At 43.6% G+C, this 16,601-nt stretch overlaps 2 protein-coding genes across 10 annotated transcripts in view; one reads left to right on the top strand and one right to left on the bottom strand.

Annotated features, from left to right (window-relative positions):
• The window catches only part of LOC133536930 (unconventional myosin-VIIa-like), a 38,226-nt gene extending 33,870 nt beyond the window's left edge, over nt 1-4,356 (top strand). For all 9 annotated transcript variants that reach the window (XM_061877655.1, XM_061877658.1, XM_061877656.1 and 6 more), the window contains one exon: nt 475-4,356. In XM_061877655.1, coding sequence (XP_061733639.1) covers nt 475-567 — 93 coding nt within the window. In that variant the 3' untranslated portion in view covers nt 568-4,356. The remainder of the gene's footprint in view (nt 1-474) is intronic.
• gdpd4a (glycerophosphodiester phosphodiesterase domain containing 4a) overlaps nt 4,148-16,601 on the bottom strand; it is a 35,198-nt gene continuing 22,744 nt past the window's right edge. Inside the window, exons 10-18 of the mRNA XM_061878432.1 lie at nt 15,719-15,864; nt 15,555-15,637; nt 14,947-15,097; nt 14,603-14,821; nt 7,511-7,668; nt 7,069-7,216; nt 6,739-6,821; nt 6,494-6,573; nt 4,148-6,075 (exon numbers count right to left, since the gene is read on the bottom strand). Coding sequence (XP_061734416.1) covers nt 5,969-6,075; nt 6,494-6,573; nt 6,739-6,821; nt 7,069-7,216; nt 7,511-7,668; nt 14,603-14,821; nt 14,947-15,097; nt 15,555-15,637; nt 15,719-15,864 — 1,175 coding nt within the window. The 3' untranslated portion in view covers nt 4,148-5,968. The remainder of the gene's footprint in view (nt 6,076-6,493; nt 6,574-6,738; nt 6,822-7,068; nt 7,217-7,510; nt 7,669-14,602; nt 14,822-14,946; nt 15,098-15,554; nt 15,638-15,718; nt 15,865-16,601) is intronic.

Genomic DNA, 16,601 nt, shown 5'->3' with positions numbered 1-16,601 from the left:
GGGAACATTTTGACGAAGGCCTTTTTCTGTTCTTAGTTTTCAGGGCAAGGTCTTTGAAACCATGCTGAGAAACCTTTTATATGTAAAAACAACAAATGGGCTTTGACTTGTAAAGAGCTTTACTTCAAGGTATTCGAAGCATTTTGACATTGTAACCCTATTAACCTTCTAATGATGCAGTATCAGAAGCAACAGAGTTCAGTAACTTGCCCAATGATACTTCAGACTGACAGGCTGGAGGATCAAACACAGAATCATCAGGTTCGGTGGGGATCACTCTACCACATGAGTCACAGTGGTAAAAACTTCTTAGCTACACTTCAAAGTCTTGTAAAAAGTATTTTACAAAAAGTGGAAGGAGAAAACTAATCTATCTTAATATTTCTGTGTGATTTTGTTACTTTACGCTTACTTCGTCTAGTACTAAATAAGTCAATTGTATAATAATTCCTAGTTTCTGTCACACCCTTTTAGGGTTACAAGATGGACGACCTGTTGACCTCCTACATCAGTCAGATGCTTACCACCATGAACAAGCAGCGATCAGGGCGAGGTCTCAACAAGTGAACTTCTTACTGGCAGGAGGCCACAGAACTCATCCGCCTCTTACGCCCTATTGGTCACTACTGCAGCTGGGGGAGGACCTTCAGCCACCAGTTGTGGTGGATGAGTCGTGGCGCTTCTGCCAGTTCAGAAATGTCCACTCTCCCCGGGGGGAATTCGGTTAGAAGCAGTAGTTATGACGGCGACGACGACCCCGGCGAAGGTCCCAGTAACTACTACAACCTTTACCAGGACGAGGACGAGCTGTCTAGTGAGGATGACTACCTCTAAAAATGATGCAACAGGGTTCTCCTAATGACTGTTTGACCCAACTTCTCATATTCAAAAAACAGCCAAGCGTGTTTTTCGGAAGTTAGAGACAATGTCAGTTAAAAAAAACAAACACCTGAGCTAGTTCTGCTTCTTTTTATAAGAAAAATATCACCACACTTCTGCTGTAGGTCACTACAAAATGTGTTGTGCTGCTGCAATTGCAACTTAATTTCTTAGCATCCTTTGTAGTTTATCCATCCATCCATTTTCTACCGCTTATTCCCCTTTGGGATCGCGGGGGGCGCTGGTGCCTATCTCAGCTACAATCGGGCGGAAGTTTAGTCCGGTGTAATTTTCGTATATTCCCCTTTCGGTAAGTACAAATGCATAAAATGCATTTGTTGGTTTTATCGTTTTGTTGATTATCACTGTTGGTAAATGTTTTTGTTTTAAAATGCTGAAGTTGTTACTCATGTTCAGATGTTTTCTAGGATGTTTGGACCCAGACAAGCTATTTGTTGCATTTCAGTGTAGATGGTAAGTTAACTGTAGGTATCACGTTATTGAGGATGTCACGTTGTTTAGTTTGCTTGGGTTTATTTTGATCCGATTCAACAATAGAGTAAGAGGTTCCATAGTGCCAAACTTTACATGTGAGGCCTTTGTATTGTCTTCTCCGTGTGGATTGTTAGGTGCTTGTTCCTGTATAACTAGTTGAACTTACATTATTTGTACAATATTACACTTAATTTAACTGATGAATGATTTATTTGTGTAATGTAGTAAATGAGACATGTTGTCATTTAAATGCTATATGTTAGTTTAGTGTATTTTATACTGTATACAGTAAAGTAAAATATGTACTAAAATACAGTATTGTCCTCAGATTAGTTAAAGTTGTTCAGAAATGCAGTGTGTTATCATTGAATCAATTATAAATTGTTTAACAATTTTGGACTATGGTATCTAGCCTTTGCTTACCAACACGCTAACTAGTTACTCAAATTTCACCTTGCAGTAAGTTTGTATGTGGGTCACTGACATGTGACATGCATATTTTTGTGTAACTGCATTATTTCAGTTAAATAACACAATCCATGCCATGGTTGAAGGCCTACTGAAATGAGATTTTCTTATTTAAACGGGGACAGCAGGTCCATTCTGTGTCATACTTGGTCATTTCGCGATATTGCCATATTTTTGCTGAAAGGATTTAGTAGAGAACATCGACGATAAAGTTCGCAACTTATGGTAGCTAAAAAAAAAGCCTTACCTTTACCGGAAGTAGCAGACGATGTGCGTGTGACGTCACGGGGTGTAGGGCTCCTCACATTGTTTACAATCATAGCCAGCAGCAGCTACAGCTATTTGGACCGAGAAAGCGACAATTTCGCAATTAATTTGAGCGAGGATGAAAGATTCGAGGATGAGGAAATTTAGGGTGAAGAACTAGAAAAAAAGTTAAAAAAAAAAAAAGTAAAATAAAAAAATAGGCGATTGCAGTGGGAGCGATTCAGATGTTTTTGGACACATTTACTAGGCTAATTCTGGGAAATCCCTTATCTGCCTATTGTGTTACTAGTGTTTTAGTAAGTTGAATAGTACCTGAAAGTCAGAAGGGTTTGTTGACGCCAGAGTCTCTGAGGGAAGTCACGAAGCTGCAGCAGGACAGAAGCTCCGCTGATCTCCGGCAAAAGCCGACTTATTACCACAATTTTCTCACCGAAAACTATCATGTAGTAGGGATCCATGTATGCTTGACCGCTCTGTTCCATAGTAAAGCTTCACCTCCGGGAATTTTAAACAAGGAAACACCGTGTGTTTGTGTGGCTAAAGGCTAAAAACTTCCCACATCCATCTTTCTACTTTGACTTCTCCATTATTAATTGAACAAATTGCAAACAATTCAGCAACTCAGATGTCCAGAATACTGTTTGATTATGCGATTAAAGCAGACTACTTATGGTTTGGATCGGGCTGGAAAATAATGCCCGCTACAACCCGAGACGTCAAACGCACGCGTCATCATACCAAAACGTTTTCAACACAACACTTTGACGGTAAATTTAAAAATTGCAATTTAGTAAACTATAAAGGCCGTATTGGCATGTGTTGCAATGTTAATATTTCATCATTGATATATAAACTATCAGACTGCGTGGTCGGTAGTAGTGGGTTTCATAAGGCCTTTAACTTTACTCTTAAAAATTGATTTAGTTTGAATAAGGCTTTACTACATTCAAATATATTGGTGTATGCTTCTGCAGCTGAAATCCTTAAAATTCTTATTACTGGCACTTAAGAAATGTCAGTATTTTAATCTAATGATTCACGTTTATCCATCCATCCATTTTCTACAGCTTGTCCCTTACATTCTGATAAAAAATTAACAGCAAAAATTTTGTGATCCTTTAAATGGTCTCTTAATCTTAACTGTTGAAATCTATTGAGCTTTATGGCTGAGTTTGTAAAAGAGCTTTAACATTGTATGGATAAAGAGCCTCTGAAGTTTGTACACTTTCATGTAGGAATGCAGTTATTTTTTTTGTCAAAACCAATACCATATCAACCATTTCTTACAATCTGGATTTAACTCCATGTAGTTTGTCTACACCTTTCTTTTGGGGCAACTTATTCAACAGTGCAGGCGTCTTCATAGGCTTTCAAATCACCATCATAGCATTTCAGGTGGCTGACAAGGTTTGATGAGTTGAGGTCTGTTTTTTTCCCACCACGCAGAATGTTTGCGAACCATTTGGTGCAAATAGCATGCAAAATATGTTTTTCTGAAATAGTGAAGTCGTCCACCACCATATTTTGCAGTGAGCTTAGGGGACGTTTACGGCAGCCTGTTTACAACACAAGTAGGAAAAAAATAGCGCTCAATTTTCTCACCCTATTCACCCTAACCCACCTCAACCACAATACCTGTACATGTGATCTCCTCATTGGACCATTTTTAATAAGTCAGTTTTGTTGTTTTTTTTAATCAGAATTATGTCTTATTTCTTCATATCAGTCTATTAATTATTAAACTATTGTTGTGTAACAGAATTCATAAGTGACAGGTACAAACATATTACCAAAAACTAATACAACAAATGGAAGCTTATCTAATTTGTTGTAAGTAAGGTAGCACAACTGGAAGGAATGTTAATTTAATGTCTAAATCGTGTAAATGTTTAAAAGTTTTGTTAATATTTTTTAAATACATTTTAAATGCCACAGTCAAAAAAAATCAGCATGACTGTGAGCAACTAAGCACTTTATAGGATCTATTTATTATTGACATGTCTGTCACAAATACTGCAACTGAAATTGCCACAAAACATTTTCCCAGCAACCACATTTTGTTTTAATAACAGTTGACAAAGACAATCAGAATTTAGAATTCAGACTTTTTCACAATGTACCAATATCATCATTCAGCATTTGAACAAAACAGCAAAAATGGGTCAAATTTTTAATTTTTGCTCAATACAGTCAAATAATTTGGGGTTTGTAATATGCACTGAAAAATAAATAAATGGGTTTGATTTATATAGTGCTTTTTTCTAGTGACTCAAAAGCGTGTTGCACTGAGAACCCATCATTCATTCTGCCCACATTCACAGTGATGGTGGTAATCTGCTTTCTTAGCCACTGCTGCCCAGGGGTAGACTGACCACCACCAAATACTAATACACCAGTGTGGGGGGCACTGGGAGCAAGGTGGGTGAAGAGTATTGCCCCAGGACACGCCAGTGACTAGGATGGCAGAAGCTGGATTTGTAGCAGAAACCCTTGAGTTTCTGGACTGCTGCTCTAGCAACTGAGCCACACTGTTAAATATAACACATTTAAGAGAGCTGTTCTCTTTAAGCAGGATATGGCAAAACATCTCTGAATGTAAAGCTTTTATGCATCTTCTCTACGCTGTATTTAGCTCTTCCTTAACGGGAAGAAAAACATTCCGGCTATAAAGACAACTGAGAAATGTATTCCTAACGAAAACTGTTATACTGAAATTAAACTCTTGGGTCTACTTGGTGTTTCTTGTGGCTAAAATTAAGAAATGTATTCCTAACAGAAACTATTATACTAAAATAAAATTCCCGGTCTAAAGTTTCCTTGTGGCTAATTTCAATACTGAAATAAAATTCCTGGTCCCTGTGGCTAATTTCAATAAACTAACCTCCGCCTTTGTACGCTTTACCCATTGGTTTTGAATCTTTAAGTAATTGCACTTACTTTCTCACTTCCTTCTTCATGTCCAGCACTTGCAGACACATCCCTAAACATCTCACAGAAGTCATTCCAATGAAAGGTTGGGACACGTTTAACGGTTGACTTAGGTTGGGACAACACAAAATAAATGTCACTGAAGATGCTGTGTTCACTGCCAACAGAAAAAGCATGTTGGACTTCATTCTCACAACAGAAAAAGCATGTTGGACTTCATTCTCAAACATTTGGCACTCGCCTAGCAGCAAACTGAAATGTCAGACCAACCCTCAGAATACATTTTTACAAATATGGCCTCCACAAATTTAGTTGAATACAAAGTCCACAACCAGAGATACCTTTTTGAGATCCTCGTGGTACATTCATTCTGTCAGTCAATCCATCTGCCATCAACAAATCACACAATAATTAAAATTCTCTGGGCACCTGTACATCTGAAAAAGAAAAGTAAAAGTCCAACTGAGAAGGTCTTGTCTGTTTTAACTTCTCCTGGAGCACAATTCCACTTTATATCATCAGCTTTGACTCTCTCTGAGTCTCACTTTCACTTGTCCATGTGAGACAGCTGGTGAATGTTTGGTTTCGTCCACTGTAAAAGTGAGATATCATTGTCTTGTGGCTGAGCTCACCATTAAAAAAGTTCAAGCGTATCAGAGCAGCTAGTGTGGAAAAAGTTGTGGGATTAATGAGCTCGGAAGTCTTTGGACCGTCCCACTTGGTATTTAAGTGCATGATGTTGGGCTCAGCAGATGGAGGCAGTCATCTGAAAGGTGAAAGGTGTTTAAAAAAAAAAGCCCACACTGCTGCATATCGCCACACTTTTGGTGGCAAAATATCAGAAACATCTCTGGCTAAGTTACACTGTGCTTAAGATTTCAGTTAAAATGAAAAAAATATAACATAATGATAACTATTATGTGCATTTCTGTCACTCCTCTGTGATGGTGGGCAGGTGGGGGTTAGTGTGTAAAGTGGGCGTGCTGTGCTGTTCGGGCTGAACGTTGACACCAGAGATGGACCAGACATCGCTGAGCTCTGCAAATGTCAAACAGGTGACAGTGTAATAAGCAAATGTTATGATCTGTAGCTGCACATATTAAATACACATGTATTGATTGCGCACTATATGAAAAGGATCTATTGCTTATGAATGTTTTCTAAAAGGAGACACTGAAGCTTGTAGAAGTTTTAAAGAGCTCGTACAGGGTGCCTGAGGCTTCTTGACATGCAAGAAGGGTCATGCAGGGTGTGATGGGTTGAAAACCAAGGGTACGGTGATGAGGGCAGCAGCAGGCGTGCCTGAGTGGAAGGGGCTCCAGTGAACACAGATGACCTCCGAGGAGTCTAACACACACACACAGCACATACATCGAAAATGCAACCACATATACACAACAACACATGATCACTGCATTGAATTGACAACATGCAGAGAGGGAGCATGTTCTCATACCAGTCCTAAATTTGCTGTATGGTCCATTCTCATGAGTCTGACGACTACCTGACAGGAAGGGCAGGCCTCTCTCTCTCCACCTGTCTCACACACACACACACACACACACACACACACACACACACACACACACACACACACACACACAATAGTGAAATTCCATCTTTAGCAGCCTCAATAACTGAACATCACAAAGTCACAACATTGAAATTAGAATGAGCAAAGGTGTTTGTGTGTATACGCACCAATGGAAAATGAAAATTGAGATGATGAGTATTGCAGAAACAGCATCAGTTAGGATCCACATCAGAGTATATTCCTCAGGGGTCTAGTGAGAAAGTGAGAAAGAAAGATTAAATCTGTGAAGAGTGAATATGAATATTGTTTTTTCATTGAAGCACTGTGGCACCACACACTAACTATAATAACTCATTTGAATTGACGCAGTGATGTCACATTTATGCAACCCAAAGTTCCGTTTTTTTCCCCACACACTGTAAATCACAATGGATACAAGTAAATTGCTGAACATTTTTTGTAGCATAGTATACATACAATGGAAGTAAAGTGTTCACCATGAGGAAGAGAGGCTTGTCAATGTTGGACAAGATGTGGATGGAGTTGGTGGTAAGAGATTGAGCTCCAGCACACCAGGCCAGAGTGTAGAGCCATGGCTGGCTGATCACATACAGGTTAGTGCTGATATTCACAGAGCGGTATTTGCTATTGACAGAAAATTAGAGGGACAAGGTGAGTGGCAAGCAGTAGTGATCTTCAAAGACTTGTCTTTCTTGAAAGAAGAGGAAGTATAAAGGCTTTCTTCTCTAGACATGTTTACATAATATGGTACACTTGCACAATCTAATCATATGGAATAAAAACTGTATTCAATGTGATGTCAATCAATCAAAACTGAGTGTTATCTCTGTAAAGGCAGACTTTTTGAAATGGATGTCTAATGTACCTATATACTAGCTTGTGAGTAGGTATTCCTGCATCTGTGCCTACTGTGTGTACCTGATCTGCTCCTGTGACATGCTGCTGTAGTGGAGATTTAGAGTAGTAATGTGACCATCTAACAGCTCCTGAATGGACCATCTTTGTCCAGAAGTCTGCTGCAGCTCTGGGTCCACAGCCTGGACAAGCTCCCTGTCCTGAGATGGAAGCCACAGCACCTACACACCCATATACATGAATGATACATCATGTCCAAAACACACAACCAAGATGTCACAAACTTTAAATTGTTACTTGCTGTAGCAATTCAACATAAACAGAATACAAACCATGCAAGTAATTTACCGCATGCACTCATCGTTTGAAAACAAACATTCAGTAAACTAACTGCCAGGTTTCCCGTAGATTGCTAAGATGCCTGTGGTGTGTGTGGTCACAATGACATCATATAATTTGCTAAAATATGATTTTCTTTAAAAAGGCTAAAAAATTTATAAATATTAAACAAGCCTGCATTATTACTAATTAGAAATAACATATATTTCTATATTATATCGTTGTGGAGAGGCTCAGCCGGCGAACGAGCAGCGGGGCAGGGCACGCTGGAGGCCGGCCCAAGATGGCGGTGTCACACCGCGGTGAGGGATGTCTTGTTTTGGTTTTTTTTGTCTCCATCCATCCATCCATTTTCTACCGCTTATTCCCTTTCGGGGTCGCGGGGGGCGCTGGCGCCTATCTCAGCTACAATCGGGCGGAAGGCAGGGTACACCCTGGACAAGTCGCCACCTCATCGCAGGTTTTATGGTTTTAATTTGAAAAGTAACTCTCCTCTCGTTTCAGGTCACTTGCCCTTCCTTTTGTGTCATCAGTCTGACGTCATCCCTGTTCTGTGATTGTTTCCACCTGTTCCCTATTACCTTCATGTGTTTTATAAACTCACTCCTTCCTTTGTTCTGTGCCAGATTGTCTCGTTTATTCGTGCTCTCTAGCGTCCATGTCTTTGTCCATGCCTTGCCTTGTCTTGTGCTTATGTCCCTTGATCCTGAACCCCTTTATGAATATTTTGAGTTTTCCTTTCTTACTCCTCAGCAGAGTGATTTTGATTATTTAGTTATTCAGCCGCAGTGGTAAGTTTCAGTTAAAAGTTTTTCATTCATTCCTCAACTTTTTGAGTGACTATTTTTGTTAAATAGTTTATTAGATTAGGTAGTGTATTTTCATAGATGTTGTTTTGGTCCTCCTGTTGGAGCGTTTTTTGTTAAATACTGTTTATAGTTCGTCTTTTGTGTTTTCCTCCGTTCGGAGTGATTTTCGGTTGTTCCTTCTTTTTCTGGAACCTTTTCGCAGAGTAGTTTATTTTCGTGATTATAGATAATGTTTTTTCTTGACTTGGGAGGTAAAAGGAAATTGTCAAAATAAAAGCCTGTCTAAAGTCCCAACTCTGCATCTGAGTCCAATCCTTTTATCAAAGCCTGACATTACAATCTGAACGGAATGGACCCAGCAGATTTATCCACGGTCATGCACGATCAGGAAGCCCGCCTGTCACGCAAAGAGGAGTTTCAGAAGGCGATGGCCGAACATATGAGTCGCCTTACCTCCCAGATACAGGAGATGGTCTTGCGACTTCCGCAACCCACCGCATCGGCTCCCGTACCTGCTCCTGCACCACCTATGTCATCCGCCGGAGCCGGAAGTAAATTGGCACCTCCAGCTCACTATTCAGGTGAATCAGGACAATGCAAAGCTTTCTTGATGGATCGTTCAATTCATTTTGAATTCACTCCTCACGCCTTCCCCACGGAGCGAGCGAGAATGGCTTTTATGATCTCCCATCTGACGGGGAGAGCCAAGGCCTGGGCTTCCGCCGAGTGGGGCCGGAACTCAGCTATTTGCAGCTCCCTCACAGACTTCCAGACTGCCCTGAAAATGACTTTTGATCCGGTCACAGACGATCGGGAGAAAGCACAGGAGCTAAGCAGACTGAGGCAAGGACGAGACTCTGTGTGTGATTATGCCATCCGATTCCGCACGCTATCGGCGGAGAGTGGGTGGAACTCAGTGGCCCTTTATGACACTTTTTTAAAGGGACTGGCCATACCAATTCAGGATTTACTAATTCCATTAGATTTACCTGCCGGATTGGACGAGCTTATCGTGCTCGCCATCCGCACCGACAACAGGCTCACCCAACTCAGGCGACATTGGAGAAGTCAAGCCCACAGCTACGGGAGGAGCGTCGCACTCCCAGACACAGCAGGGACCGGCTTCCTACCCCGCGTTCCCCGTGGCGAGTCATCCCACCCCCCTGGATGAAGGTGATGATCCCATGCAGTTGGGGAGAGCACGGCTGACGCAGGAGGAGCGCCAGAGACGACAGCTGGAAGGGCGGTGTTTTTACTGCGGGGAGCCGGGCCACCTCGTCGCCAGCTGTCCGGTTGAACGACCAATAAGAGTGAGTCAACTAACTGCTTCCACTCCCATTACGCGTACCCTCACAAAGATCAAGGTAAAACATCACACTGTCACAGACATTGGGACACTCATTGACTCAGGGGCAGATGAGAGTTTAATGGACTGGGGTCTGGCTGCTAAATGAGGTATAAAGTCTGAGCCATTAGCTCAACCCATTAGAGCTAGAGGCCTTGATGGTAAGGAACTGTTCATTATTACCCACATCACAGAACCCATCAGTATATGCATAAAGGACCATGAAGAAAAGATTTCCTTGTATCTGTTCAAAACCTCTTCGCACACTGTGATTTTGGGACAACCGTGGCTTTTTCACCACAACCCCCAGATAGACTGGAAATCAGGTGAAATCAAAACATGGGGAAAGGACTGTGTTAATAAGTGCCTCACCAGTGCTACCCGAAATAAGGTTGTAGCACAACTTAATTTGTTTTCTACAAACCCCGCCACAGAATCCGAATACCCAGACCTGAATTCGGTACCAACCTGTTACCACCAGCTACAAGAGGTCTTCAGCAAGACCAAGGCCATGTCTCTTCCCCCACACCACCCATATGACTGCGCCATTAATCTGATCCCAGGATCCAACATTCCCAAAGGTCGCCTGTACTCAGTTTCTGGTCCTGAGAGGGCGGCCATGAAGGAGTACCTCACAGACTCCTTAAGAGCGGGCCTGATCCGCTCCTCCTCATCACCGGCAGGGGCCGGATTCTTCTTCGTGGACAAGAAAGATGGAACCCTGAGACCATGCATCGACTACAGCCCACTGAACAACATCACCATAAAAAAACGGTACCCTCTCCCTCTAACGAACTCTGTGTTTGATCAACTCCAGCAAGCCAAGTTATTTACTAAACGTGACCTTCGTAATGCCTATCATCTCATCCGCATAAGGGAGGGGGATGAGTGGAAGACTGGTTTTAACACTCCCAGTGGACACTATGAGTATCTAGTTATACCATTTGGACTCACCAATGCTCCTGCTGTATTTCAAGCCATGATAAATGATGTGCTAAGAGACTTCCTAGACCATTTTGTATTCGTGTACCTTGATGACATTTTAATTTATTCTAGACATTGAGACTCACAAGGTCCACGTGACCAAGGTCCTTAAAAGGCTACTGGAGAACCAGCTATTTGTCAAAGCCGAAAAGAGTGAGTTTCATGCCAACACTATCTCCTTCTTGGGGTTTATCGTAGCTCCTGGAGGAGTTAAGACGGACCCGGTTAAAGTTAGCGCCGTAGCCGACTGGGCTACTCCTGATAGCCGGAAGAGGCTTCAACAGTTCTTGGAGTTTGCTAATTTTTACAGAAGATTCATCAGAGATTTTAGCAAAATAGCTGCCCCTCTGCATGCTCTCACTTCCACCCAGGTGCAGTCCCGCTGGTCTCCAGAGGCCGAAAGGGCGTTCCAAAACCTCAAGCATCGCTTCACTTCAGCTCCCATCCTCACTATGCCAGACCCCCAACGCCAGTTTGTGGTGGAGGTGGATGCCTCCGGCGAAGGTATCGGAGCCATCCTCTCCCAACGCTCGGAGAAGGATGGTAAAATGCATCCCTGCGCCTTCCTCTCAAGACGCTTATCTAAGGCTGAGAGGAATTATGATGTCGGGAACCATGAGCTGTTGGCGGTCAAGATCGCTCTGGAGGAGTGGAGGCACTGGCTAGAGGGGGCTGGTTTCCCGTTCATTGTCTGGACTGACCATAAAAATCTTGAGTATATCAAAAAAGCTAAGAGACTCAATTCTCGCCAAGCCAGGTGGGCGCTCTTTTTCAACCGCTTCTCTTTTTCTCTCTCATACAGGCCGGGGTCCCGAAACGTCAAACCAGACGCCCTGTCTTGAATGTTTGACCCCGAGCCTGTTGCCAAGGAACCTGAAACTATCCTTCCACTTACCCGTGTGGTTGGAGTAGTCACCTGGCAAATAGAAGATGAGGTAAAGCAGGCAAATGGTGGAGTCCCGCCACCTAGTGGGTGCCCAGATAATTGCTTGTTTGTCCCAGTTGAATTGCGGCCACAGGTGATCCACTGGGCTCACACCTCCCTGCTTTCATGCCACCCGGGAGTTCGGAGAACGATGTTCGCCATCTCTCGGCGGGTTTGGTGGCCATCCATGGAGCCGGAGGTACGGGAGTACGTGGAGGCATGTTCGGTCTGCGCCCGGAACAAAACGTCCTCTGGATCCCGTATGGGCCTATTGCAGCCCCTACCCATTCCCTCCAGACCTTGGTCTGACATCTCCGTCACGGGGCTCCCGGTCTCTCAAGGTAACACCACCGTCCTCACAGTGGTGGACCGTTTCACCAAAATGGTGAGATTCATCGCCTTGCCTAAGCTGCCCTCCGCCAAGGAGACAGCTGAAATCATGATAAACAATCTTTTTAAGATTCACGGCTTCCCTAAAGACATTGTCTCCGACCGGGGGCCCCAGTTTGTATCACGTTTTTGGAAGGAGTTCTGCAGGCTCATCGGAGCTAAGGCCAGCCTGACCTCAGGTTATCACCCGGAGGCCAACGGCCAGACCGAACGCCTCAATCAACAACTGGAAAACTGCCTCCGGTGCCTGGTGTCCCAAAATCCCCCTACATGGAGCAAACACCTGGTCTGGGTTGAGTATGCGCACAATTTGTTACCTACATCTGCCACAGGGGTTTCTCCTTTTAAATGTGCATATGGTTTTCAACCTCCAGTCTTTCCAGACAATGAGCTGGAAGTGTCGGTCCCCTCGGCACATGCCATGGTCCGACGCTGCAGACGCATCTGGGCAGCAGCTCGTCAGGTGCTGGTCCAGCAAGGAGACCGAGTGTAAGAAGGCAGCAGATCGCAAGAGGCGACCCGCCCCTACATATCAGCCCGGGCAGAAAGTATGGCTCTCAGCCAAGGACATGCATCTCAAAGTTCCCTCAAAGAAACTAGCACCACGATTTGTAGGTCCATACCCCATTACCAAGATCATCGGGCACTCAGCAGTACGACTCCGTCTGCCTAGGTCCCTGCGTGTTCACCCGACCTTCCAGGTCAGTCGAGTAAAACCTGTCAAAGAGAGCCCACTGGTTCCAACCACCACGTCCCCTCCACCACCCGAGATGATTGAGCGCGGCCCTGTTTACAAGGTCAAGAAGTTGTTAGCTGTTCGTAATCGGGGTCGGGGAAGACATTACTTGGTAGACTGGGAGGGGTATGGGCCGGAGGAGAGACAGTGGGTGCCTTCTCGTTATATCATGGACTCCACCCTCATTGAAGACCTCCATAGGGACCATTCTGGACAATCTGGGCCGTCAGGAGTAGGCCCTAGAAGGGGGGGAACTGTCACACCGCGGTGAGGGATGTCTTGTTTTTTTTTTTTTTTGTCTTATGGTTTTAATTTGAAAAGTAACTCTCTTCTCGTTTCAGGTCACTTGCCCTTCCTTTTGTGTCATCAGTCTGACGTCATCCCTGTTCTGTGATTGTTTCCAGCTGTTCCCTATTACCTTCATGTGTTTTATAAGCTCACTCCTTCCTTTGTTCTGTGCCAGATTGTCTCGTTTATTCGTGCTCTCTAGCGTCCATGTCTTTGTCCAAGCCAAAAAGAGTGAGTGTGCTTATGTCCCTTGATCCTGAACCCCTTTATGAATATTTTGAGTTTTCCTTTCTACCTCCTCAGGAGAGTGATTTTGATTATTTAGTTATTCAGCCGCAGTGGTAAGTTTCAGTTAAAAGTTTTTCATTCATTCCTCAACTTTTTGAGTGACTATTTTCGTTAAATACTTTATTAGATTAGGTAGTGTAGATATTTTCATAGATGTTGTTTTGGTCCTCCTGTTGGAGCGTTTTATGTTAAATACTGTTTATAGTTCGTCTTTACTTTTGTGTTTTCCTCCGTTCGGAGTGATTTTCGGTTGTTCCTTCTTTTTCTGGAACCTTTTCGCCGAGTAGTTTATTTTTGTGATTATAGATGTTTTTTCTTGACTTGGGAGGTAAAAGGAAATCGTCAAAATAAAAGCCTGTCTAAAGTCCCAACTCTGCATCTGAGTCCAATCCTTTTATCAAAGCCTGACAGGCGGCAAAGAGGCGGGGGATGCGGCCGAGCGGAGAGGCAGGGCGTGCCGGGAGCGACGCTGCAATCGAGTTCAGGTGCATGGATCGCGCACCTACACACAATTAATAAATCTTCTCTGGCTGTAAAAGGGCAGCAGCGGAGCAGGGTGGGACAGAAGGAGTTAGAGAGGCAGAAGCGGATGCTGAGCGCAAGAGACGGAGAGCCGAAGGAGCACACCGACGCGGAAAGCTTAGAAGCAAGCAGGCTGAAAAGCAACCCGACGAAAGACACAGCTTGATTGAAGAATAAAGCGAGTCAAACCTGCTAAGAGATGTTCTTCCTTGATGGTCCAGGGAACCCGCACGGCATGAGACAGTCACAATCGTTTTGCCATATTTTCGACTGTTGTTGCTTATTGCACAATGTACATTGTTGAGAATTTTTTTAAGTGTTGAAAAACTTTTAGTGACTTTTTCCTTATTAAAAACGACTAGCAACAAATCTAGAATCTTTTTCTGACATTAATACAGAAAGTACTCGTGTTTAAAGTCATTTTGCTTATATCTCTCAATGTCCACGATGAAAAAGATTTTTATGATTTTTCCGTGGCAGACCGGCACCATCAATTACTTTAAGGGGAAACCTTGAACTTTACAATCACCTGAGATGAGTTGATGTTGTTCAGCACCACCTGCAGTGTGATGTTGATGTATGAATGACAGTAGGGATGACCAAAAGGTGGTCTGCGCAGGTCAAACAGCACTTGTCTGCCACTTCGAGCTGCTACCTGCAGAAACTGTGCCAGGGAGGGAATGGACTGGTTCTTGGCTTGGTTGCGATCCACCTCGGTTAAAGAAGACACTGTTCCAAATGGGTCCCTCTGTGTAAGAGAAAGAAAAAGAGTGTGTGTTCATGAAAGAAGATTATTTTGCTTGTATGAAAGATTCTTTGGAAGTAGAAAGATAATAAAAACAAGAGTTGTTAAGGTGTGTTAGTTGCTCTTACAGATAAGAACCAGTCTCCGGCATTCAGCTGCTGAAGCTCTGCCCAGGTGAACATGGAGGCGTCAAAGTACGTTCGGTTTGGGAAAACCTCTGCAATGTTCGTGGTTCTCCTCAAAGTAGAGTCATGCATCAGGAAGGGAACACCGTCATAACTAGAGAGGAGAGCATATAAAGAAGATTTGCCCTTTGACTAAAAAGAGGAGATTGTAGGCTATGATAATAAAGGGAGAGCATAAATGACTTTTTTCAAATGAGCACTCTACAAACACGTCATTCCTACTCAATCAGCCTCAGCAACAGCATGGAACTAAAGGTAACACAGGATCGTGCTGTGTTGCTAATCCTTCTGTTTTCAGGCAGTAAATGGTCTGCTAGCCCATCAGGAGTCTGCTCATGGGAGGACTGAGAGTTAACTGGATTAACAGGGTAGTAATCACTTTAGCACTGTGGATAGCACGCTAACATTAAGGCTCAATGCATCCGTTCAGTCAATACTGACTGCTTTGCTGTTAATTTTAGCTGCTTAATGACATGTCCTGCTGATCCAAATTGTACCCAATAATAAACATTGCACCATGATGGAAGAGAAACACACACATTGAGGACTACCTGATGGTAACATCAGTCTCTAGTCCGTCTCCTCCAGCTTCCACCGCCTTCTCAAAAGACATCAGCGTGTTCTCTGGAGCCATCTGCACATGATGTACCAATGGAAGCATATTGAACATTGATACATGGACGTGCACCGTTGCCTCACTCTTGTCAGGTCTTACCATCGGTGCTCCTCGGTGACCAATGAGCATTGGGGCGGCTCCCAGCGTTCCTGAGTCTTTAATGCAGGGAGAGTACATTCCTAGAGGGACCAGGTAGAGGGAGAAAAGCCCGGACAGGTAGACACCCAGAACTGCCACCTGACGCGCTGTTGCCAACAAAAACATACAAAGTTGCTTGCATATATGACGTATACCAACTGATTGAGATGTAACAGTATTGTAAATATTGCAATATTTTGGTTGAAAAATGCCAGCATTATTCTTCTCTGTTTAGAGAAAGATGATTTTCTCAGGAGGGTGTGAAACCACTACATAACTGGGCATGTGTTTATCAGCCAACTGACCAATTTCTTGTTCACAGTTGTTAGACCACGCGTCCCATTATGGTGGCGATATATGAGGCAGGGTGTTATCACGTGGTCTGCAGTCTGCTCCTCTACACCACACTCACAGTCCGCAGTGGAAGTCTTATTCTAATTGTGCAATTTTGGGCGGAAGACGCCAACGACCGTTCGAAGGCTGTTAAGCCTGACCAAAGCGGGCCTGGGAAAACATACTCCCGTTGGTGATATGCTGACCTCTGGGCTGATAGCATGGAGTCTGGAAGACTTTTCTTGCCAATCAACATTCCATTTGTAATCCGCCCAATTTGCTACATTGGACCTTTAATGGTTAAGGTTGTTTAGCAATTCAAGCGCAGCAGAATCTTGATTTAAGTTGCCTATGTCCTCTTAAAACGAGGAGACAGGAGTCGATCATGCAGAAGATGCATAGGCTCCAGAGCTCGGTATGCTAGAGACAGTGTGGCTCTCTTACGATGAAGTTCAGATAGTTGGATACCCGCTAGTACAAATTGTCCATTGGTGCGGGACACTGGCACACA

The sequence above is a fragment of the Nerophis ophidion genome, linkage group LG18, assembly GCF_033978795.1.
Source record: "Nerophis ophidion isolate RoL-2023_Sa linkage group LG18, RoL_Noph_v1.0, whole genome shotgun sequence".
NCBI classification, from domain to species: Eukaryota; Metazoa; Chordata; class Actinopteri; order Syngnathiformes; family Syngnathidae; genus Nerophis; species Nerophis ophidion.
This window is presented reverse-complemented; position numbering and strand designations above follow the sequence as displayed.